General features: G+C 55.8%; 3 protein-coding genes across 7 annotated transcripts; 1 reads left to right on the top strand and 2 right to left on the bottom strand.

Moving 5' to 3' along the window:
- The first annotated feature begins 1,236 nt into the window (after positions 1–1,236).
- Positions 1,237–19,810, top strand: GLT6D1 (glycosyltransferase 6 domain containing 1). 4 transcript variants are annotated; one of them, XM_072778622.1, is made up of 7 exons: positions 8,181–8,226; positions 9,430–9,509; positions 9,977–10,597; positions 10,747–10,855; positions 12,140–12,181; positions 16,882–17,019; positions 17,630–19,810. In XM_072778622.1, exons 4-7 carry the CDS (start codon positions 10,845–10,847, stop codon positions 18,300–18,302), a joined length of 864 nt encoding a protein of 287 aa, XP_072634723.1. In that variant the 5' UTR covers positions 8,181–8,226; positions 9,430–9,509; positions 9,977–10,597; positions 10,747–10,844; the 3' UTR covers positions 18,303–19,810. The 4 variants fall into 4 exon arrangements, with proteins under 4 accessions (XP_072634721.1, XP_072634719.1, XP_072634723.1 ...); XM_072778621.1 differs by having other exon boundaries at positions 8,189–8,226; positions 9,963–10,597; XM_072778620.1 differs by lacking the exons at positions 9,977–10,597; positions 10,747–10,855 and adding an exon at positions 1,237–1,548 and having other exon boundaries at positions 7,894–8,226.
- On the bottom strand, positions 1,712–4,903 carry LCN9 (lipocalin 9). The gene is made up of 7 exons (XM_072778623.1): positions 4,771–4,903; positions 4,223–4,359; positions 4,001–4,074; positions 3,526–3,636; positions 3,143–3,244; positions 2,979–3,026; positions 1,712–2,319 (listed from the first exon to the last, which is right to left on the bottom strand). Exons 1-6 carry the CDS (start codon positions 4,864–4,866, stop codon positions 3,001–3,003), a joined length of 546 nt encoding a protein of 181 aa, XP_072634724.1. The 5' UTR covers positions 4,867–4,903; the 3' UTR covers positions 1,712–2,319; positions 2,979–3,000.
- On the bottom strand, positions 18,192–24,656 carry LOC140605967 (lipocalin 1-like). 2 transcript variants are annotated; one of them, XR_012008466.1, is made up of 7 exons: positions 24,245–24,656; positions 23,449–23,582; positions 22,786–22,859; positions 22,467–22,580; positions 21,668–21,763; positions 20,699–21,156; positions 18,192–19,417 (listed from the first exon to the last, which is right to left on the bottom strand). XR_012008466.1 is itself a non-coding variant. In XM_072778624.1 (6 exons), exons 1-6 carry the CDS (start codon positions 24,353–24,355, stop codon positions 21,119–21,121), a joined length of 567 nt encoding a protein of 188 aa, XP_072634725.1. In that variant the 5' UTR covers positions 24,356–24,656; the 3' UTR covers positions 19,663–21,118. The 2 variants fall into 2 exon arrangements, 1 of the variants encoding a protein (XP_072634725.1); XM_072778624.1 differs by lacking the exon at positions 18,192–19,417 and having other exon boundaries at positions 19,663–21,156.
- Positions 24,657–24,751: the final 95 nt, after the last annotated feature.

Here is a 24,751-nt window from a genome sequence, read left to right as displayed (position 1 = left end):
GGCATGGCGTCCCCTTTGCTTTCAGGCTCACCCAAGCAGGGAGCAGGGTCCCTGTATCTGGCTTCCCCTTCACCACCGTCTCCACCGCTACCGGCTCTCTGGGGAAGTGGGAACTGAAGCAGCACGTCCTCTGATGCGTGCCAGCAATCTGGATGGACCCCGCAGGGGACTGTCCTCTTGCCTTCATCTGAGGCCAGGGAGGAGGCTGTGGTCTTCCAGAAAGCCCAGGGCAATAAAGATGAAAGAAGACAGCGGAGCCTCTGCCCACTTGACACCCCCGAGGTCGCTCCTGTCGTCCTGGCCTGGGCCATGCAGTCTGACCCCCTGCAGGACTCCAGAGCTGTCCCTGCCCTGGGGCTTCCCTTGCTCACCCTGGGCCAGTGAGATCTGGTCCGGGGCGGTTCTTCCCTGTGGGCGGCATCCTGGGGCACTCTGCTAGTGTCCCCATGGATGCCCCTGGGCCCCCACCCTGCCCTGGGCTCTCTGGCCTCTTTACCCCAGTCCACAGCAGGTCCCCCTAGGGCTGTGACAGGGGCTGGGTGAGGGGGCGCAGGGGTGTCAGAGGTTTACCAATGCCCCTTCCTTGGAAGTAAAGTCCTTTTGGGTGGCAGCAAACACTGAGAAGCGCTTTCCTGCTGTGGTCAAGCCCGCATTCTGTGGGCAGCTTGTCTGTTTATTCTCCTGCAACAAGCTCACCTGATTTTGGTCACCCCAGACTCGCCTCTGGGTCCTAATCGCTCACTGAGAGGGGACCTCAGCATCCCAACGCCAGCCACGGTGATGGTGTCTTGGCATGTCCCTCGTGCCCCGCCAACCCTGCTCTGTCCTGACCCCAAGACCGTGGGCTGCTGCATCTGTCACCCGGTCCGCCTGGAGGTCTCCGGGGTTGGGTGGGCTGCGGGAGTGCGCTGAGCACCAGAGCCCGGCTCGGAGGCCGGGGGGGCTGGGGACTGTTCAAGCGCTGCCATCCACCATGTCATGACCATCCCTTCTGGGAAACCCCGTTCTGATCCCCAGATGCCAGCTTTCCGAACCAGCGAGCCCCGCTGAGTGGGAAGCTTCCCACATGTCCCTTGCCACGGCCCAGCAGCTTGGACTGAGGCTCTGGACAAGGAGCCTGAGGCCAGGCTGGCCACTGCCCAGCCCCCTGCCCATCCTGATGGAGCCGCTCTGCCCCTGCGGAAGGGGCACAAAGCTCTCCATCTCCCGCCTGGAGCTCCTCAGACCCTGGTCCTCTGCAGCCCGGCTCAGCTGTTAAGAGCAGACACTGCTCCCCGCAGCTCCCTGGGGCTTTGGGCTGGGGGGTGGGGACTCCTGGAGATGTGCCGCTGGGCCTCAATCCATCCTGCTGGCCAGTCCATGCCCTGTGTTGGTCCTGGAGATTTCTGGGACAGTGGGCTGGGAAGAGATCTCAGGCTGTGCTCACTCATGGAGGGGGCTCAGGGACAGCTGCGGTTCAGCCTGGGGGTACCAGGGGAGCCCCTCCACGCCCCACCCAGCTGCCCACCCCGGAGCCACCTGGCTGCCTGCTAAGCATTGATGGAGCATGTACGTGTGGGGAGTTGGGTGGGGGAGGTGGAGGGAAGCCATGCGGGAAGCGAGGGCCAGCGATGGTGGTGGGGCCTGGGCTGAGCCCGGGGATGGGGAGACAATCGGGGGGCCTGCCAGCGTTTTCTGGGAAATGACTTGGAAAGAAGGACAGATGTTTCTTCTGTTTAACCTTTTATTTTGAGAGAACTATAGACTCACACGCAGCTGTGGGGACGGAGTCAAGACACCGCCTGGTGCCCCCCACCGGTCATCCTGATGCCACCATCTTGCCTACCATCCCCCCGGACGCGGACCCTGGCGCCACCCCCCTGTCATGGGCCTTGTTGCCGTGCCCTGAGGGGCAGGCGTGTACGTGCACAGCTCTGTGCTTTCCTGGTGTGTGCAGGCTCCCATGGCCTCCACCACGGCCCAATGCTCAGGGAGCCCTCCGGGCATCCCTTCAAGCCGCACCCCCACCCCCACCCCCACCCCCACCCCACACCGTGGTTCTCTGTTTCTGTGGTTTTCCAGACAACTCAACCGATCCAATGGTAAATCGTCAAGTGTGGCCTTCTGGGGTTGGTGGCTGTCGCTCGACACCACCGCCTGGAGACCTCCCAGCCCATTCCCGTTCATGCTGGGCCGGGTCCCCAGGCGCCTGGGCCGGGGGCGTCAGGCCGTTTCCGGAAGGCAACCGTGAGCAGGGCTGCTGGGCATGTGTGCGGATGGTGTCGGGGTGCTCGTTTCCGTATTTCTTGGAGGGATGTCTAAGGGACAAGTGCTTCTAGTCTACGAATGGATTAACCAAGAATTAGTGGGAACTCCAAGTATGCACAAGTGTGAGGTGCATCAGGGGCCCGTGTCCCAGCCTCTGAGCCCGTTGTCTTCTCCAAGGGATGACTGTCCCTCAGAGGAGGCGACTCTGGAGGGCTGGTCCCTGGGGAGGGTGGGGGGCCATCTTCCCTGGATGTAGCTGGGCCCGGAGAAAGGACAACAGCTCAGAGGAGGAAAGTAGGGGTCGAAGAGGGTCCACCCAAGTGTGTGCGTGTTCCTGCGCCCACGTCCAGGACCTAGGGTGTGACCTTATTTGGAAAAAGGGAAGGGTCTGTGCAGATCTGACTAAGGAGAGCATCTTGGAACAAGATCGTGTGGGATTACCCATAAGCCCTAAATTCAGTGGCCAGTGTCCTTAGAAGGGGAAGGAGACCCGGACCTGGAGGGGAAGCCGTGTGGACATGGAGGCAGAGGCAGCCCCCCCACCCCACGCCATCTGCTCTGGTGGCCCCAGGACACTGACACAGAGTGCGCTCCATGTGTGCTCGGGCACTACCACCCCATACGGCCCCCTGATACTTGGGTCCGGGGAAGCAGCCCCATTCCTGACCCCAGCTTCTCCCGCCGCACCCCATGCTACCCCCTCCCCCCGCCCAGACAGGATGCTCACGCACCTGGAGGCCTGGGTGGGCTCCTCTACTTCTTGTATTTGCAACAGTCGTCTGGGAAAACAGAGTGGGTTCGCAGATGGAGCCTCACTGGGGGCTCCCTCCCCAGCTCCGCGGCCCAGGGGGGCTCCCCCAGACCTCCTGGCTGCTTCCCATGGTGCTGGACCTACTTTGGTCGCTCAGGCTGAGGATGTTCTGAGGACCCAGCCCGTACTTTCTGCAGACTTTCTCAAACCTCTCCAGGAAGCTGGGACTCAGGTCTGGCACCCGTCCTGAGAACAGAGCAGCAGGGGCTAGGGTCCCTCACTGCTTGCTGGGATGCCATGAGGAGGAGGCCTCAGGGGCACCCAGGCAGGGCTGAGGCTGGGGGGGGTGCCCTGAGCAGAGACGGGGGCTGGGCAAGGTGGGGGTGCACACACAGCTCAGGGGCCTGGCCTGTGTCCCCAATGCTCCATGAGAGGTGACCTGATCATGGATCAGAGCCTCAGGGTGGTCAGACCCCCTCCAGTTTGGAGGGGCCCCCAGGCACGTGGGAGGGGTCAGGAGGTGGTACCATAGAGTGCCAGCACGTTGGTCTCTGTCCCATTCCTCATGTTCCGGAGATGGAAGGTGATGTACAGTTTGTAGTCGGTCTCCGAGAGGAGCACCCTGTTGTCCCCCTCGTCTGTGTGGACACGCAGCTCAGCGCAGCCCCAGCTCACCCCTGGCATGTGTGCCAGGTGTGCCGTGCGGCCGTAGGTGTGGATGGTGGGCTGGTGGCCCCGGCAGGAGGAGGGGTGCTGCTCAGGCAGTTTCCCTGGGCATCGCGGTGGTGGTGTGCCCACCCTTCCCTGAACCCCAAACCAGTGCACCTGCCAGGCGTGAGCCAGGGGCCTGACCAGGGCCCTCCCCGGGGCCACGTGCCAGGCAGGTGCCCTCATGTCATGGTCAGGCTGCCATGGGGCCCCATAAAAGCCCCTAGGTCACAGCTCGCCAGGAGGCGGCTGACACCCTGGGGACCAGGAGCCCTTGTTGCCAGACGCACTTACAGTTGACGGTGTACTCCCCGTTCCTGTCCGTCTTCTCACAGACCACGGCCACCTTCACGCACTCCCCGAGCACCCTGAAACCGGCTGCTGTGACACCGGGCAGCCAGCCAGGGTCTCGAGCCTCCCTCAGCCCCAGGCTGACCCCCCGGTACAGCCTTTCCCATGGGAGGGTGGGAGGGACACCGGTCCTCCCCCGTTCCAGCTGAGATGGGTGACACGCACATGAACTGGAAATTGAACTTCAGACTGCCGTCTTCTAAGCTTTCGATATTCTGTATGAAGACCCTCAAGTCCCCATCTTTCTCAATCCGCTTCATGTCATCCGAGGCCATGGACACTGAGTACCAGACCCCCGACACCTGTGGACAAGGCCCTGATGCATGGGGAGCCTGCGTGTGTGGCTCCCAACCAGCATCCTACCCTTCCTGCCCTCCCAGAGTCCTCTCTGCCCTCCCAGGGTCCTCCCTGCCTTCCCAGGGGCTCCCCTGCCCTCCCAGGGACCGCCCCTTCCCTCCCAGGAACCCCTGGCCCTCCCAGGGTCCTCCTTGCCCTCTTGGGGACCTCCCTGCCCTCCCGGGGACCCCTCTGCCCTCATGGGGACCCCTCTGCTCTCCCGGGGAACTCCCTGCCCTCCTAGAAATATCCACAGCCATCACAGCTGGGGAAGGAGAAGCAAGCCCTCTCCCAGGTCCCCGACCCCAGATGGAGGACGGACAGGTGCTCTGTAGCCTGGCCCCTGGGAAGGGCCAAGACTTGGACCCTGGGCCCACCTTGGCCATGTCATAGTTTTTCCGCACGATGGCTTGGGGGTTGAGCTCCTGGGTGGAGACCAGGCTCAGCCCCAGGCTCAGCAGGAGCAGGGCCATGCCCACTGGTGGGTGCCTCGGCCACGGCCCACCACCTTTATACCCCTTTCTGCCTTGTAGTTTCCGCCCTCCTGCCTCCGGGCACTGCCTGTCCTCCCCACCCATCCTCTGCATGCTGGGAACACAGCCAAAGGCCACCACTGCTGCCACCCCCCTCACCTGTTACGGATGTCCTGGAGCCAGTGATGGGGTGACCCTGACATCTGCTAGGACAGAGTGTCCGTCTGGGTCAGGATGGTAAAGGGAAGTCAGATGAGGCTGGGTGAGTGGCTGGCGGGACCCTGGGCCTGAGCGCCTGCTGGCTGCAGGAGCCCGGGTGACCCTGGGCCTCCCTGGCCTCTCCAGCTGCTGGAGCTGGCAGCCGACAGGGACTGTCCCTGCCTGGCCTATGTGTCCGGATTCGAGGGCACAGAAGGGCCCATGACACCACATGTGAGGAACCGTGTGGGCCATCCTGGCCTTGAGCATGTGGCTGTGACTTGGGAGTGAAACCCTGGAAGTGATGAATCCCAGGGGAGGGGATGTGAGGGGAGCCCAGACGGTGGGGCCAGAATGAGAGAGACATTTGGGGGTTTGGGGCCTGGAGAGCACAGACCTGGGTTCACACAGCAGGGGGCCCAGGGTCCAGAGCAGAGTGGAAAGGCCCTGTGTCCCTGTGCAGCAGGCAGGCTGGTGCTTGGGGGCCAGCAGGGGGGCCCCCGGTGGACTGACTGGGACATTGGGCGCCAAATCCCATCCAAAGGACCCGACCACAGCTCGTGGTGATCGCGTTGAGTACCTGCTATGTTCCAGGGTGTGTGATGATGGTGAAGCACCCGATCTCCAGACGCAGCCTTGAGAGGGGGTGGCAGCTACTGGACATCAGTACGTGGGGGTGACCAGGGCCCGCCTGCCCCCCGCTGCCCCCGCGAACCACTGGCTGTACCTCGCGCAGCCCCATCCGTCTCCAAACCTCGGTCCCTGTCCCGTCCCCTGTCCTGCCTCTCTGTTTGTTATCGGGCTCCCAGGCCCCCTTTGTGATCTGATTCACCAGCTCAGTCCTGAGGCAATAACTGTCTCCCTGCGTCAGGTGCTCAGTGGGGACAAAGTAATTCAAAGGGTGTAAGTCTGACTGTCGTTGGAGGAGCGTAATCTGGATTTTCTCTAAAATAAGCAAGTTCTGCAGGCCCTAGGGTCAGCGGACTTCTTGTCCGAGGCTTCGCTTCCACGGCGTGGTCTCAGGAAGCAGGTGCATCTGGCCTATGACCTCCATTCCCTCCGACACTCGCTACAGGCACCTGTACCCCGCCCTTGAAGGGGGGCCCCAGACCCCAGAATGTGCGGATTCCTTTCCACGGGAGGAGCCCCCCTGCAGCCCTGGGGTCATGGAGGCTGTGGGGAGAGAAGGAGGCATCCGTGGGCAAGGGCGGCCTTGATGGCTTTGAGGACTGAGCCCGCCCAGCTCACTCTCCACCAGGCCGGGCGTTGGGCAGTGACTCGCGGGGAGGTCCTTCCTGGGGGATGGACAGCACCCCCGCGACTCCTGCCCACCCGAGGTCTTCTGATAACCACAGGCCTGCAGCGAACGGGCCTTACCCATGTGCACAGACACCCTCCCGGTGGCCAAGTGGGCAGAGACAGGTGTGTGCAGCCCAGGGCTGCCACGGGGAGGTGGGGGCATGTGGGGGGATGCCCAGGTGAGGTGAGGTGAGGTGAGGTGAGGTGAGGTGAGGGCCAGGTGTCTGCAAGCCCAAGTCTGCCAGTGACTGCCGCTGGCACGGAGGAGGAAGCATGTACTCTGCCCCCACTGCAGTGAGGGCACGTCTCTGTCTGTGGCGTTTGTCGTGTAGCCAAGACACCATGCGCACATGCTACACTTTCGATAAGGAAAATGATCTTACTTTCAAAGGGGAGGGGTACGGAAAGGTGGGTGTTACAGCCACAAATGGCGATGGTGGGATCGCACATGAGTAGGATTTCCCCGTGCCGAGCGCACCCGATGGGCCGGATGGCAGGAACGCGTGTGGCGTCCACCGTCAGCAAGCTGAGTGCCGCAGAAGCACTGGAAGGACAATGAAGGGGATGCGTTCTTGGGCAGGGAGGTGGCTGTCACGGTGGGACGAGGACACAGAAGCTGGTGTGCAGTGTCTCTGTCATAGGTGTGAACACACGCCGTGGTGAAGACACTGCCCTGTGAGTAAGGTCAGTCCCTAGAAAACGAGGAGGGAACCACAGAGGAGACAAGGAGCCAAAGAGCATTTACCAAATATCCTTTACTTAAAAAAAAAATTATGTATTCATTTAGAGAGTGAGTGAGCACATGAGCAGGGGGAGAGGCAGAGAGAGAATCTTGAGCAGACTCTGCGCTTAGCCTGGAGCTGTTGGGCCGGCGGGATCAAGGGGGATGGGGAGGCACCAACAAAATGGTGGCGGACCCCCCACCTCGGAACTTTCCCACCACCAGCAGACCGCCCGAGGACACGTCATCAGGGGGAGACTGGACCTATGCAGGAAACCTGAACCGTACTTACCCAGACCCCATATAAGGGCATGGGCAGTTATTGCCCCAGGTTGATTTCACCAGAAATATACCTAATACCTACCGTCCTGTACAGACAGACATACAACCCCTTAACCCTCCCCTCTTCAAAAGCCTGTTTGCACTACCCTGGGCATGACTTCCCCGGCCTGCGACTTCCCCATTCTTTCCCTCCCCTCGGGGCCGAGGAACCTCACCCGGAGAGCATGTCCCATTAAAAGCCTGTTTTATTTATTTATTTATTTATTTATTTATTTATTTATTTATTTATGATAGTCACACAGAGAGAGAGAGAGAGAGAGAGGCAGAGACACAGGCAGAGGGAGAAGCAGGCTCCATGCACCGGGAGCCCGACGTGGGATTCGATCCCGGGTCTCCAGGATCGCGCCCTGGGCCAAAGGCAGGCGCCAAACCGCTGCGCCACCCAGGGATCCCTAAAAGCCTGTTTTGACCAACTTTTGCCTGACCTCTCTATTTCATTTCATTACCGATTGGATTAAACCTGACAGGAGCCCGACGCGGGACTTGATCCCACGACCCTGAGATCATGACCTGAGCCGAAACCAAGAGTCGGACACTTCATGGACTCAGCCCCGCCCCACCCCGGGCGCCCCATCCTCTACTTTTTAAATGGGACAAAGTCCTGTCGTCCAGCATCCCCAAGATGCCCCTGCCGGCAGCTGCATCATTGTGACTGGGACTTTGCCAGCTGCATCATCAAAGGGCCTGCTGATGTCACCACCTCAGAGCAGGGGACAGTGTCCAGCCTGTGGCTTTACAGAGACCCAGAGACAGAATGCTTGGGCAATAACCCCCTTGTCTCTCACAGCGCTCCCAGCCAGGTAAAGGGACCACCCTTCGGGAGGGGGTGGGCCAGTGTGAGCGGTACGGGGACGACGTTGCTGGGGCGCACCTTGGGAGGGACCTCCTGCCCCATCCACGTGGCGTTTCTAATGTCCTTGGATTGGTTAAAGAGGGGGCCTGTCGCCTGTCATGGGGCCTGGACGCTGTGCCTGTGCAGTGCTGGTGGACGCCGCCCATCCAGTACGAAGACAACAGGGGCTGCATTTGCGATGCCGGTGTCCTGGTGGCCATATTATCAAAGGTCAAAGAAACAACTGAATCGATTTTTACAATGTATTTGTGTTTAGCTCAAGAGATCCAGGCTATTTGAATTTCAGTATTTTATCAATATAAGATGATTAGCGAGCCATGTTGATTCTTCTCTTTCATCTGACATCTGCCTCCAAAACCCAGCGTGTTCTGGGCCCTCACCGGGCACCTCAAGCCAGAGCAGCCACATTGCTGTGCACTCGACAGGCACACACGGCAGACAGTTGCGGAGCTGGTCAGTGTGCTGGGAAGCCTCGTGCCCGTTAGCCGAGTGCTCAGAAAGGAAGCATCAGAGAGCCCCCCTCTGCTCCAACACATGACCCTACAGGCTTGTGCATAGAAACCCCAAGTAAGCTCTGGGGTGTGACCGGAGCCCAGAGTCCCACGTTAGACCTGAATGCCTGTGATTTAGGTTTTAATCCCTGTTCGTGAGCATCAACCTTGGAGGGAGCTCATAGTTTTGGTTTAAACCACCATACCCTTGGGACCAACAAGCCATCTTACTATCCAGGTGAGGAAAAAGAACAGAGTCTACTTTGGGGGGCATGTCATGCCTCCGAGGCCAAGAAGGACTCCTCCTCATCATCATCACAGCTGGGTGTCACAGCTTTGTCTTTACAGCGGGGTTGTGGGGGCATTTGATGCGTCTCTCCTATACCGTCCGGGTGGAGGTGCACGTGCTGTAGCAGGAGGGCCAGAGGATGTGCACGCTCAGTGCCCAGGGCAGGGGAGAGGGGAGCTCGGCGCCCTGAGGAGCACCAGTAGAACAGAGCTCCCCCCAACCCTCCAGGCCAGCCTCCTCCTTCTAGAAGCAGGAGCTTCAGTTGGCATCTTGAGGCCCCAAATGAGATGCTGTGAATCCAGGCCTAGAAAGTGGCAGGGGTATGACTGTGTGTTATTAAAGATCTCCTTCTCTCTCCTTGTCCCTCCAGGAGGAGATGCATTCCAAGAGAAAGATGCTGTTACTGATCTCATGTGTTTTATACTTCCTGTTCATCAAGTATCACTTCAGGTAAACGTGAGATATGGGTGAGCCGGGACCCGTGAAGTTGGCAGAGAGGGCATCAGGGGCTGAGTTTGGTGCAGACATTAGTAATGCTCGGACGTGACCAGAACTTCCCTTCTCTCCATGGGATGGAGCAAAGTGTGCAGATGTTAATTCTGTCATGTGTGGATGGGGAACAGTTACTCCTGGGGCGGGGTGGGGTGGGTGGGCGGCCATCGCCCAAAGCATCTGCTGGTGGGGAGCTTTTCTGCTCTAGATGAGGAGGTAGGTAGCGGGCACATTACAGGGCACAGTGAGCAACGTCGGAATCTACTAGCAAAGACTTGAAGGAAATGCGAAGCAAGGGGAGGGATAGCCCGAGGTTGCTCTTCTGGACACGCAGGACACACCTGCTAGTGACCCGCGAGAAAGCTCTCTCCTATAGAGAAGTCCCTCTTCTCACCACCTCCTCACCAGCAGAGCTGTCTCCGCAGAGACTGAGTAGAACGCAGCCATACCGTCAGGAAGAACGTCTTTAGAGATGAAGCCTTCATGAAAACACATCTGATAAAAAGCTTGAATCCAGAAAATGGAAAGAACGCTTCCAGCTTGACAGGAAAGACACAGCCTCCTTAAAAAGCAGGCAAAATCAGAGCACACCGAGAAGATGCACCAAAGACGACACGCAGAGCGGGGACAGGCACGTGAAAAGATGCTCAAAATCATTTGCCATGGGATAATTGCCCATCAAGACAACGTGATGCCACCATGAACCCTGGAGAATCTGGCGTGCTGATGACCGCTGTGTGCCGGCAGCGACATGGACAGCGGGACCCTCGTTCATGGCTAGGGCCACGCAACATGGGGCCAGGCCTTTGAAGACATCTTGGCGGCTTCTTGGGGAACTAAATACAGCCTTTCCGTTTACCTGGCATCATGCTCCTGTTTGTCCACGTGGCCTGCAAACGGACCTCCATGAACAACCCACACCAGGCGTTCACAGCAGCTTTGCACACAATTGCCAAGAAGTGGAAGCGACCCAGTGCCCTGCCACGGGGAATGGGATAAAGTGTGGCGCATCCAGACAAGGGGAGAGCATTCTGGCTTGAACAAAGGTGAGTGATTGAGCCCTGAATTGAGGTGAGCGATCGAGCCGTGAGGGCACGGAGGCAATTTAGATGCACATCACCAAGTGAGCAGACCAGTGGGAGTCCTGAATTTTGCCTGGCAAAACTCCCTACACACGGGGCATCTGTGTTGGCAGGAAACGCTGCTGTACGAAGACCCGACAGACTGGGAGCAAAGCTGGCAGGAGCCAGGTGGGCCCTTGCCTCTCAGCTGGGGACTGCTCTGCCCACGAGTATGCACTTGTGGTAGGTCCAAGGATGGTGGTGATGTTCAAGGGACAGACAGGACACGAGAGAGCAGCACCGCACAGCAGGCATCATTGTCTCCCGGAGCCCATGGGGAATCCAGGGGGGACCCCATGTCCGTGTGCCGGCATGCGTCTCTGGGGACAGCAGGTGGTGGATGGGCTTCGTGGAGTCCCTAATGTTGGCCTGCACTGCACACAGCTGCGTGTGTGAGCCCACCATGTGGGGACAGGGTAGGCGTGTGGTGTGGAGCCGGGCTCCCCTGGCCCCCCCCCAGGTAACAACAGCCCTGCATCCCGCAGGCTGGGCCCCTCACGCGCTTGCCCAGGACGAGGCCAACTCTGCTGCAGGCTGAGCGCCTTCCTCCAGGGTGTTGGTTTCTTTAGGTCAGGATCCCCTCTTCAACCAGCTGTGTTTTCCATGCCTCTGTCACTCCGTGGGACCCCAGGGATCCGTGACCCCAATATTCTAAAAGAAAGGCCACTTTTGGGGGGCGCTTGGGTGGTTCAGCTTGTTGAGCATCTGACTTCCAATCTCAACTCAGGTCTTGATCTCAGGGGTGTGAGTTCATGCCCCACATTGGGTGCAGAGCTCACTTAAAAATAAATGAATGAAAGAAAGGCTAGTTTTTAGTACGTTCCCCATTCATTGCTTTGTGATTTTAGTGAAGTTTGCATGGGCAGCCCCGAGTTCGACAGTCTAGCCCTGGGGAATCTGATAACGAAATCAGGGTGTTCTCCCACCATTTTTCCCTTACCAACAGCACGCCCCAGTGTTATGGAGGCAAACTGCCCAATCTCGTTAAAGCACAACAAAACTAGGTAAATCCTGTGTTTAGATGAAGGTTAAAGACATAATGTCGGCTCTTTCTCCAACCTGTTTACCTTAAATGCAGCAAAGCCACTCTGGTGGTGAACGAGGGGGTGAACCTGTGCCATCTCCGTTCACAGCCTCTAAGCTGGTGCTACTGTGGGTTTGGTAAATCCTCCCAGTGGCATGCCCACAAGCCCTTTATTGCCGTCCCCACTCTGGCCATCACTCGGCACCAAACTATGAGGCTCCCCAGACCCCCAAATGGGGTTGATCCTACCACTTACCCAGCTGGCAGCCCCTACTCTGGGGACCCCGGAGGGCTGTCTCCTTGGCTTCTCGAGGTCAGTGCACAGGCTGTACGCCGACAGCTTTGAACCAGTGCCCGAGAGCCCCTGCCACACCACGGGGCTCCGGAAATGTTTGCTGGATACATGGATGACCCACAATAACTCAGTTTTCCCTTTTCACCAGGGATGAAGTAGAACTCCGGCTCTCAGACTGGTTCAATCCGAGGTAAGAATAGACATGTCTGCTCTCACACAAATAATGGTGCTCAGTGTGGAGCGATAGATTTTTTCTGATCACCCCATTAGAGCTGCCCTGGGAGGCTCCCAGGGCTGGAGTTTTCATTTTCTTTTCTTTTTCTTTTTTTAAGATTTTTATTTATTTATATGAGAGAGAGAGAGAGAGAGAGAGCATGAGCAGGAGGGAGGGAGAGAGAGGGAAAAGAAGACTCCCCACTGAGCAGGGAACTTGACGCGGGGCGTGGGGCTCGATCCTGGGACCCTGCTATAATGACCTGAACCGAAGGCAGAACCTTCACCGACTGAGCCACCTGGGCATCCTTGGAGTTTTCGTTGTTTAGGCTCTTCATCCTGACACACTCTCCTTGGTTTGACCTCCTTGATTTTGTCAGTGAAAGACTCTCTTTGGAGGTGGTTTGAAACTACTGTGACGGCTCCTCTTGATTCTGGCACCAGCACTGGGGAGGCCCCATGTCCGTAATGGCTGCATAGTACCTGACTTTCTGGTTGCAGACCTGTAACTCGCCACTGGTTTTAGGTGGTCTGTAGTTTGGGGCTTTTGCAAGTAAGGCTCCAGTGATTAACCTTGTATGTAGGTGTTTTCACACTGTCATGTAAGTCGATCTGTGGGACAAATCCCCCCAAACAAAGTCATGAGCTCAAAGAAAGGGAGCACTTAAAATTTGGATGTAGGTTGCTAAACTCCCTCTCAACAATCGTACCATTTTAGTTTCTTATGTACTGTGGATAAAGTAAGGTATCAGAAAAATCTCTTATTCTAGGCAAAACTGCTAGTTTATAATATCCCAAGTCAGTTTGCCGATCTGCAGTTATTACCGTTTGAGCGTATTTTGGTATGTTGATCATTCATTTGTATTTGAGCTTCTCTGAGCGTTTTCCTCACATATTTATGTATTTTAAATGGACCTCAGCTTCATGGATAAATCTTTCTTTTTTTAAAGATTTTATTTATTTATTCATGAGAGACACAGAGTGAGAGAGGCAGAGACACAAGCAGAGGGAGAAGCAGGCTCTGTATAGGGAGCCCGATGTGGGACTCAATCCCGGGTCTCCAGGATCAGGCTCTGGGCTGAAGGTGGCGCTAAACTGCTGAGCCACCCGGGCTGCCCTTTCGTGGATGAATCTTATCCATGATCCACAACACTGTTATCATGGGTTCATGCAAGCCTGCTTGTATTATTTCTGCATTTGCTTGCTTGCTTATTTTAATGCAACGAAAATTAAAACCTGCATATCCTTTCCCATCCCTTTACTCTGTCCCCTGTAACTTTAATATAAAGAAGATATCACACTTAGGTACTCTTCTGGGATTTTTATTTTCTCTTGATACAGTAAGATTCACCCAAGTTTTGCACATTACTGAGGTTCATTTTGGGCAGCTGTGTAAGCATCCAGTGTGGAAATATAGGAGTTTATCCATCAGCTGTCCTGCTTGTGGGCACTTGGATCATTTCTCTGCTTTGCTGGCACCCTTCATACAGGTCACCTAGCATGTGGTGCGGAACCTGCACCAGGTGGAGGTGGAGCCATTGGGTGGCAGGGCACTGGACCATCCAAAGTAGAAGGTCATACCAGGAGTTTTCCAAGGTCGACGACCAAGTGAATCCCCAGAGTTCTTGCTTTAGGATGCTTGGTGCTGCCAACAGACGGCGCAAGAGTCTCTAGAGTTACGTCACCAAAAGTGATGGAGTGATAACCTCCCCCAACTTTATCCTTCATAAAACCAATGAAGAAACTGGCAAAAATTGCTATAATCAACTCTTTCAGAACTCTGGAAATCAACCAAAGGCTTGCACCAATCTGGGGGAGCATTTGCTCCAGAAAAAGAATAGTGAGCTTTCTGGCATTTTAATCAGTTGTGGGCTGGGTACTTCTCTCCAACTCTGCAATGGCCTTGCACCAGGTCCTCCTGCCCTCCCCACCATGTGCGCTTGCCATTTATTGTTATGTTCTTTAGTTTTAATTGCTTCTGAACTATTTTTATAAAGCCTGTATTCTTTGTCATTTATGGTCACTGAAACCTCTGCTCAGTTAGAAAGAATCTGATGTATAAAGTGGCCACATTATTTAAATGATCCACTTTTCAACCCCAAATTACCAAACATATGAAGAAATAAGACAGAATGGCTTTGTTTTAAATGGCTGAGTAATATTCCATTGCACATATACATCACATCTTCTTATCTGTTCATCACCTATCAAGGGGCACTTAGGTTGCTTCCATGCCTTAGCTATTATAAATAATGCTGCAATAAATATGATGGAGTATATATCTTTTGGAATTTGTATTTTCATTTTCTTCAGGTAAATATCCAGAGGTGAAATTGCTTCCTTTTTGAAATTTCTGTTTTAAAAATGTCAAGGAACCTCCACACTGTCTTGCACTTGTGGCTTCAGCAATTTGCATTCCCACCAACAGTGCACAAGGATTCCCTTTTCTCCACACACTCACCATACTTGTTATCTCTTATCTATTTCTATACAAGCCTTTTAACAGGTGTGAGGTGACATCTCCCTGTGGTTTTGATCTGCATCTCCCTGGCAATGCAGATGCTTAACCAACTTGCCACCCAGACATCCCAATTTTTTTTCATGCCACAAGTTTATTCATCAATATATTGAGTATGTTGAATTCAAGAGTTTTTTTAAAAAAGATTTTATTTATTTATTCATGAGAGACACAGAGAGAGGCAGAGACACAGGAAAAGGGAGAATCAGGCTCCCTGCCTGATGTGGGACTCAATCCCAGAACCCTGGGGTCACACCCTGACCCAAAGGCAGATGCTCAACTGCTGAGCCACCCAGGCATCCCTTTTGTAGGATTTTATATATATACAAGTCATCTGCAAACAGGGTCATTGTTATTTTCTCCTTTCCAGTCCCCCGGGGCTTCATTTCTTCTTCTTGCCTTATTGCAATGGCTAGAATCCACACTATTCTGGTGAAGAAGAGTTGGTGAGGATGAGCCTCCTTGCCTTGTTCCCGTTTTTAGGTGGTTACTGCTTATGATGATTTTGTACTTTGGATCTGGATTTGTTTGCACCTTTTTTTTTTTTATAGTAAGACATCAACTGCTTAAGAAATAAGGATGTTTAGGGGATCCCTGGGTGGCGCAGCAGTTTGGCGCCTGCCTTTGGCCCAGGGCGCGATCCTGGAGACCCGGGATCGAATCCCACGTCGGGCTCCCGGTGCATGGAGCCTGCTTCTCCCTCTGCCTGTGTCTCTGCCTCTCTCTCTCTCTCTCTCTCTCTCTCTGTGTGACTATCATAAACAAATAAAAATTAAAAAAAAAAGAAATAAGGATGTTTAATTAATCCATTAAACAGATGTGAAAAGTAACATTTTAAGAGGTGTAGTCTCTTTGAAAAATGGATCAAACTCTTGAATTCAACATACTCAATATGTTGGTGAATAAACTTGTGGCATGAAAAGAAATTGGGATGCCTGGGTGGCACAGTTGGTTAAGCATCTGCCTTAGGCTCAGGCCATAATCTCAGGGTTCTGGGATTGAGTCCTGCATTGGGCCCCCTGCTCAGCAGGAAGTCTACTTCTCCCTCTCCCTCTGCCCCTCCTCCCTGCTTGTGTTCTCTTTCTCAACTAAATAAATAAAATCTTTAAAAAAAGAGAGAGAAACTGACGGTGCCCTTTGTCAAGTTAAGGTAATTCTCCTTTATTCCTATTTTTTTGGAAGTGTTCTCTCTTTTTTTCTTCATGAATGGTTGTTGGACATCGTATAATGTTTTTTTTTTCCTGTGTCAAATGATAACGGGCACCTGACTGTTATTTAATTTCTTGGGATGGTAGGTGTATCAAACGATTGTCAAATGTTGAACCAGCTTTGCATGTTTTAAGCCCTATTATTGAAACCAAATCTAATATCTCTGTCCCTGTTTGGACTCATCTTCTTTTTTTTTTTTTCCTTCTGGATTGTACTGATGGACCTAAGGCAAGGGGAGGTTTAAAGAAAAGCATCTTCTAGATCTTCTGTGGTTGGGGGGAGGTGCTAGTGGAGAGGAGGAAGGAAAACTGAAGGACTTAGGGAGATGTGGGGAGGCAGAGGCACTGTGCCTGCAGTACTGGCCTCAGGCAGTATCAGGACACCCTGATTCTGGGCTCCCATTTAAGCTGAGCCGGAGGTCGGAGGATGTGGCCCCTGGGCTGAAAGGCAGGTAGCATGGTGACAAAAGTAGCAGTTGCTGGGTCTTTTTAAAAAGTGTTTTATTTATTCATGAGAGATACAGAGAGAGAGAGAGGCAGAGACACAGGCAGAGGGAGAAGCAGGCTCCCTGCGGGGAGCCCAAAGCAGGACTCGATCTCAGGACCCCGGGATCACAACCTGAGCCAAAGGCAGACACTCAGCCACTGAGTTACCCAGGCATCCCTTCAGTTGCTGGGTCTTGCATACTGACCCATGTATGTTAGCTCTGTGGCCTTAGGCAGCCTACTCAACCAACCTGAGCCTCTGTTTCCCCACACCAAGAACAAGGATCGCAGTAGTACTTACTGCATCGTGTCTTGCAAGGATTAAATGAGCTGCTTAAATCACCTGCACAGTGCCTGGCACGTGGTAAGTGCTCTGCCTGCGTTCACTGGTGTCTGTCGGACGGCCTCTGCTGCTGTCGTCGTGAAGGTGGAGCCCACTTTAGTGGTTTCTTGTTTGTTCAACAGAAAACGCCCTGATGTTGTAACGACCACGGACTGGCTCGCTCCAGTCATATGGGAAGGCACCTTTAATAGACGGGTCCTGGAAGAGTACTACAGAGGACAGGACCTCACCATAGGCCTGGCTGTCCTTGCTACTGGCAGGTAAATGCAAACGAGCACATACGAATCTTCCACCTCCAGAAGGCTGCCCACAGGGACCTGTAACCATCGCATCTTGCCGTCATCCCGCAGAAACACCCTGATGTGGCTTTGTCCTTGCTTCACGGGGTCATTCATGTCATGTGGCTGTTTCTACTGATACTGTTTAGCTCACATTTTCTTTTTTTTTTTTTTAAGATTTTATTTATTCATTCATGAGAGACACAGAGAGAGGCAGAGACACAGGCAGAGGGAGAAGCAGGCTCCCTGCAGGGAGCCCGATGTGGGACTTGATCCCAGGACCCTGGGATCACACCCTGAGCCTAAGGCAGATGCTCAACTGCTGGACCACCCAGGCGTCCCTAGCTCACATTTTCTTTCTTTTCAGTGGGTGTTCCAAAACCTTAAAGGCTTTTCTCAGACCCCCTGGTTCACCACACCCTTCCTCACTAACCAGTGCAGTTGGACCTGCAGACCCGACCTGCCTACCCTTACCCACTGGGGGCTCTGTAGCATCCATGACGTGTCAGTTAGATGACACATCTGGTGACATGTCTCTTTCCCTTGAAACTCTTAGGGAGCACCTTCCTCTGTACATGTGTGTGTCTTGCAGGATCGCAGACCAGTACTTAGAGCTGTTCATACAGTCGGCCAATAAGCACTTCATGACCGGCTACAGAGTCATCTTCTACATCATGGTGGATGCCATGTGTCGGCTGCCCAACCTGGAGCCGGGTCCTCTACAGACATTCCAGGTATTCACCATCAGAGAAGACAGCCGGGAGGATTTTCACCTCATGCACATGAAGAACTTGGCTTCGCACATCCTAGGGCACATTCAGGACGAAGTCGACTTTCTTTTCAGCATGACGGCCAACAGGGTCTTCCAGAACGATTTTGGGGTGGAGACCCTGGGCACGTCTGTGGCTCAGCTCCATGCCTGGTGGTACTTCAAAGACATAAAGGACTTCCCTTATGAGAGGAGGTTCAGATCAGCGGCGTGCATCCTATTGGGAGAGGGGGACTTCTACTATGATGGCTCTGTCGTGGGTGGCACGCCTCTGGAGATTTTAGACTTCATCCAAGAATACCTGGAAGGGATGATTCACGACAAGGAAAATGGGCTGAACAGCACCTACGAAAGATACCTGAACAAGTACTTTTTCACCCACAAGCCCACCAAGCTGCTGTCTCCAGAGTACAGCTGGGACACGGCGTTGCAGCTCCCGGCACAGATTTGGTTGGTCAAGGCAGCGCAGTGCTCCCACATGTGCCTGCACACGTAGCCATGGGTTCTAGAGTACACAGGGCCCCCCCGAGTCTCTTATGGGTTCAGAGGTGGAGTTGTGCAAGCCATCCATCCGCGGGACGTGTTTCTCCCTGCAGTTTTGAACTGTCCAGTTTGGTCTGAACAGGATAAAGAACAAAAGCGATTGTTTAATGCTTGGTCACAGCGATGTTGGGATCTATATATTGTAGAGCCGGGACATCGGTTAGGAGGCAGGAAATGATTTTTTTTTTTTAATAGAGAAAGATTGTAGTCCAGAAAAAAAAAATATATAAATACAAAAAGGACAGAGGATTAAAATAAAGGGAAAACAATAAATGTTTATCAGTTCATTGGAGAATACGTAATAGGCACCAGACCTGAGGTGGGGATTGCTTTGTTGAATCCCCACAAATAATACCCTGCGATGGACATGGGTAACCTCCAGACACATGCCTTTCTTTTATGGTTACAAACAGGGATGCCCGGTTCATTTTTTTTAAGCCATAGCACGTTTTTTCGTTAAAATGAAGGTATGCACTGAGCTGTGTGGTCAAGGCACTCTGCTGGGCGCAGGGAGGGATAGGAAGTAGTTATTAAAATCAAGAGTTTTGTCCCGAAGCAGCCCGTGGCACAGGGCAGTGCAGGAGATGGGCCACGGCATTGCTTTTGCAAGTCCAGTGCTTGCCAGCAAGGGTGGGACATGGGTGAGGTGGGTCATGTGGGGTCAGGACGGGGAACCGCCCCCGTGGGAGGTGGCAGGTGTGGAGGAGAGCACGGCTCAGCGTCCCTGTGAGGGATTTGTGGACATGGGGTCTTCACAGAGACCACTGAGGTAAATGAGGTCACGAGGTGGGTCACAAGTTCCCCAGGGCAGACTGGTGACCTTATACAACAGGAGCTCAGGGCGCGCGTGCGCGCGCACACACACACACACACACACTCACACACACACATACACAGGGACGAGCTGACACCAGGAACACAGACCATCCCTTCCCGGAATGGGAGTTCGGGCTGAGCAGGGCATCATGAGGCTGTCCAGACAAAATCCAGATCACCCCAGAACTGCCCCCCCCAGTTCCGCCCCTCTGAGCGAGAGCGCGGGTCCCCATACAGCAGGTGCCAACTGAGCTGCAAAAAAAAAAAAAAAAAAAAAAAAAAAAAAAATTGAATCATGCCAACCTGGTAAGTAAAAATAGCATCTGCTCACTTTTCTCACATTGGGTCCCTTTTCATGAGCCCCAGTGGAGATCTTCAGAGATGAGATTATCAAGCTTCTTGACAATATTGAATTTCAGGTTTGGGTATTTGTGATGCACCTATATTCATAGGGTAGGGTCCCATCCCTGAGTTGTTATTATTGATAGGGGCAGAACTTTTGAGGTTTTGTGTTTATTAGGAATCAAACAGGAATTCATCGTAAGACAATGCAAGGAGTTAGATATCTAAACTTATTTTTTTCCTCCAAATCTCTTGGCCATTTCCCCCCAACACTGTTTATTGAATAAATAATGCCTTGTGTGATGGGCCAGTTGCCTCCTGCATTATTTCATGACTCTATTCATAGATCTTTCTTCCTGCCCCTAATTCCGCACAATCGTAATAGCTGTCGGTTCACACTTGTTAACGACGGGATGGTACTTGTGTGACTTCTCTATGAAGCATTTCAAAACTTTTGTTCTTCCCTGTGGATGCTAGATTCAGGTTTGCACTTCAGGGTAAAGATTCCACTGGGGTATTGATTGAACTGCTGGGATGGACAGGCTAATTTGAGGATTATTAAATATTCATGATATTGAAGATGATGTAGAAATACCCCATATCCATTTATTTAAGTCATTTTTTTCACTGTCCCAGAGTAAGGATTTAAAAAAAGTTTTTTTTTTTTTTCCTCCATATAAATGCTGCTGATTTCTTGCTAAATGTCTGAGCATCACTTCCTCATCATACCGGGTTCATTCTAGTTCTTGATTTGGGTTTCCTGGTTCACAGGGAAGCATCGTGCTTTGAGCACCTGCTGGTCTCTGGCGTCTGAGTGAGCACCAGGTGGACAACTGCCTGGAGAGGGGAGGCGGGAGGGGGCCCACAAGTGATTATCCAGGTCCTGCTGACCTCGCCCTTGGCTATGGTGGGTGTTGCCTTGCTGAGGCATGGCCTTCTGGGAGACCTTGTCTGCCCCGGGGCGTTCCTGGGGCAGAATCCAGTCATACCTGTCTCTGGCATTTCCAGGTGGGTAGTATGGGGGCCCGTGACACAGTTTCCTGAGAGCCCGCCCTTCCGTGGGTGGTCCTGGCTCCCCGGGCAGAGGGGGCGCCTTCCGTCCAGACACCGCCCAGGCACCCTTGACTTCCAGGACAGGGTGGGGGCCTGTCTCAGCTCACCTGTTGTGCCAGTGCAAGAGCCTGTGTTTACCTGGCTCCTCTGGGGAGCACGGGCAGGTCCTGGGCTTGCTCCGCACTCTCTGACCTGGGTGGGGACGGGCCCAGCGTGCCTCTCTGAGTTGTCCCTGGGCAGGAGCTGGGTGCAAGCAGGTCACAGGAGCTCCAGGCGGCCCCTACCAGGGTTGTGTCCCTGGAGGACTCCAGTGCTGTGTTCACTGCGGCCCAGGACTCGGGGCGGGGGGAAGGGAGAGCTGCCGGTCCCCTCCTGGCCGCTCAGCGTTGTCATGCCCCTGAGCCTGGCTGGAAGAGGCCAGGAGGGGGCTGAGGAGGGGGCCGGGCTCAGGCTGGGGTGGGGAGGGGGCTTGGGAGGCCTGGGAAGCCAGTCCGGAGGGTGGGAGGCAGCGGGAGAGGGAGGGCAGTGGGCAGGAGGAGGGCCAGGCAGGAGGGCTCCTCAGCTGTGACCTAGGCTCTGGCCGGGGGGGCACCGAGCTGTGGAGGAAGACGTGGAGATGGAGCTTTGCCCTTTCACTTTGCAACCAAGCAAACTCAGGGCTTAGCCCTCGTCCCCCCTGGGGGTCACCTTCATCTGCCCAGCACCCACAGATGGGCACAACCCCACAGCTCGGCCACGCTCTCCCTGCTCCGGGCTCTCTTTCTGGCATGCAGCCCTGGCCTGAGCAAATCAGTGAGGGGACGACAAGGTCCCCGTGGAACGGGCACAGAGCTGGAGAAGGTGTCCCTTTGTTCGACGCGCTCCCACCCACAGCCCTGCGTGTGTTCGTGGACTGATGGTGCCCGGGGAGGGGGTGCGGGGACCAGGGGCTCCACAGCGGGAGCGTCTCTGACTCAGAGTCCGAATCCACAGAATGGAAACCAAGGCCATGCCCAGCTCGCCACGTTTCAGGGGCTTTGTGCCATCCAGCAGGCACGGCGCCAGCGCAGCGGCCTGGGTGCTGAGTGGGGTGGGGCAGGGGACACGTGTCTGGGGGGCCGTGCTCACCATCGAGGTTGAAGACTAGGGCTTGCTGCAGCTGGAACTTGGCGACATACTCAAGGTACTTCCTCAGCCACGCGGGGTCTCCGGGCACTCTTCTGGCTGAAACCACAGGGTGGGGGATGAGGGCGCCAGAGCCCAGACGCCCTATCTGTTCTCCGAGTGTCCCGTCCTGCCAGCCTGAGCCCTGCCACTGACTGGCTGGCTGCCGGGGCCTCAGCCCAGTCCCCCTCCCTCCTTGTCTCCCCTGAGAGCAGGTCCACTGTTGTCAGAGGATATGCAGTGCTCCCCAATGGGGCACTGCACATCTGGGGCCTCCCTTCACACAACAGCCTGCTGCCTGCAGGACCGGCCGCCCCCTCCCCGCTGACCCAGCCCTAGCCCCCACCTCCATGTACCTTCAGGACAAAGTGTCCCCCCAACCCCCCGGCCCTGCCCACCCTCCTCCTTCGTGACCCCCCATCTTCTCCACGTGGCTCTTCCACTTTCTGAAGTCTGATGGGACTCAGTTGCTTTTAGATTCATTGTTTATCTCTTCCACTAAGATGGGAGTGGTTCTGCTCTAGTGGACTGTCCCTCCCCCAGGACATCCGGGCTCGTGCTGCCGATCCATTGAATGAATTCCCGTGGCAGCGAGCGGGCAGGTGCAGGGATGCCCAACCCAAGGGGCGCCAGGGAGGAAGTGTCCGTTGGGTGCAGCTCAGAGCCGTCCAGTCCAGGCAGGCCCTGCACCCCCGGAGCGGCAGGCCCTATGCTCAGGTCTGGGCAGCCACCCCACGCAGCCTCGCAGAGACCCGCTTCCTACCCAGAAGGGCCCACAAGCTGGTGGTCTCTTCGTCATCCTCCAGGCGGATGTAGAGAATGAGATTGCTGTAGTCCGTGCTGACGAAGTGGACGTGCATGCTGCTGCCTCCCTCCACTGTGGGAGACCCCAGCCGGGTGACCGGAGATACCTCTCTCCTCCACCACCGCCCTGGACACCCCCCTGGACAGCGCAGGGCACCAGGAGGATGTCTCCCGCCAGCATCGCACTTCCTCCACCCCCCTGGATCAGGGCATCGAGCGTCCCCTGCACCACCCATACCCAGCACAGCACCCAGACCAGGGGGCTCTGGGCTACTCACAGGAGCCTTGGAACTGGCCTTGGAGCCCAGTTGGGTGGACGGTGACGTTCACTCCTTTGCACACCCCGTCTCCTCTGCAAAAAGAGGAGGGGGCATAGGAAGTCCCAGCCTGTTCCTGTCTCTCGGCCCCCTGGGGTGCCAGCTCAGGCTCTGCCCCAGTGGGACATTGAAGGAACTCTGGCTGATGTCCCTCCTGCCTCTCTGAGTCTCCTGGCTCCCTTGGCTTCCAGGGCCATCCAGCTGGGGGAGGAGGTGGGCTCTTGAGGGGCTGACACAGGGTCAGAGGGCAGGAGTAAGGAAGGAAGCAGGGGCTTCCTGTTCCTGGAGCTGCCAAACTCCCTGTCCTTGGCTTGGAGGTTCAGGTCTCTGGCTGGGGGGTAGGGGTGGGGACTTGGTCCAGGCTGTCTCGGGTCACCTGGGCCCACACATAGGCCAAGTCTTTATGCCCCATCCCCGGGGACAGGAAGGACCAGGCTGTGTGTTTCCCCCCTGCTCCTTGTCCTAAAGCTTTAGGGCTTCTGACATGAAACCTTGTTCCTCTTGGGAGGGTCTGGAGCCTGCAGCTCCATGCCACATGTCCCTCTGGTTCTAAGCACTGGTCACTGTCCCTTGGGAGGCCCCTGAGAGGGAGCCCCCTGAGAAGAGCTGCAGGGGCATGCTCACGTCCAGAACAAGACGAATTCCACGTCCTCATCCCGGGTCCAGATGGAGTGGAGGCCGAGCCTCAGGGGATCGGTTGGGGAGACCAGGTGGGCGTGGCTGGCAGCCAGCTGGATGGTCAGCCAGCGGCCCTCCACCTGCAGGTGTGAGGTACGCAGGTGGTGCAGGGTCCCTGGCTGCAAGGCACCCGAGCCTCTGGGGTTGGCTCTCAGGCCCCAGCACCGCAGGCACTGAGCTGCCAGGGGAGGTCAGGGGCTAGAGGGGTGCCCTCGGTGGAGGGCGGGGTGGGAGACAGGTGTCCGGTTCCTGGTTGTGAATGTCCTTCTGTGTCAGGCTGTCCTGTCTCCCCCGCCTCTTCTTGTTGCCCCTCTTCTTTCAGCTCCTGTGTCTGGTCCAAGCGCTGTCCCGTTGGGCTCCAGACGCCCTGGCCGGGTCTGGGGAGGGGCAAGGGATGCCCAGGGACCCTGTCCTGGATGGCTTCTCTGGCCGGCTCCAGCCAGAGATGGAGACGGGCAGGGGTTCAGATGGGTGCATCGACTCTGGCCCCTTCCTGCCCCAGTGCTGTTCACACCCCTGCTCAGCAGGTCCAGTGGTGGGCACTGTGGGCGGACGAAGACCCCTACTCCTACCTGGGCCATGCCTGTGGCTGGAGGGGCAGCTGACCGCCTCCAAGCCTGCGCCTCGCCCACCTGTCCAGCCTCTCTCCTCGGGTCCTGCTCCCGGGGCACTGCCACGGCACAGCACCAGGCACCCACACCCTCCCTAGGGCTTCTCCAGGGACCTGACCCTACTCCCTTACCTTCTGGGCCTGAAACCCCGGCTCTACCGGCACCTCTTCCAGAGCCTTCTGAGCACTGGCCAGACCCAGGCCAAGGGTCAGCAGCAGGAGTGGCCCTCGCAGCGTGGCCATGACCGTGGGGCCCAGAGGCTGGGGAGGCTGGGCAGCCAGCGTCCCTCCTTGGGATGCGTCCTCCGTCCTCCAGAGCCACTGGTCTGAAGAGCCGCCCTGGCTGGCCCAGCCATCCCGCCCAGCCTCCTCGGCCTTCAGAATCACTCCCACAGGAATGGCGGAGCCTCCCTGACACCTGCCCTGTATCTGAAGGATGTGAAGGGTGTCCCTTGGCCTGCAGAGTGGCTGCCATCAGGGTGGTTCAGCCACATTGCAGGTTGAGGCTGTCATGGAGGAGTCACTTCAGCCCCAGGGGCTCCCTCCCTCCTCCTGGCCTGTCCTCCCAGGACATCCATCCTCCCTGAGCCAGGAAGGCCAGGACCAGCCTCCTCCCTCCTCCCCTTCCATTGTCCTGGG

The sequence above is a fragment of the Canis lupus genome, chromosome 16 (assembly GCF_048164855.1).
Source record: "Canis lupus baileyi chromosome 16, mCanLup2.hap1, whole genome shotgun sequence".
Lineage (NCBI taxonomy): Eukaryota > Metazoa > Chordata > Mammalia > Carnivora > Canidae > Canis > Canis lupus.
This window is presented reverse-complemented; position numbering and strand designations above follow the sequence as displayed.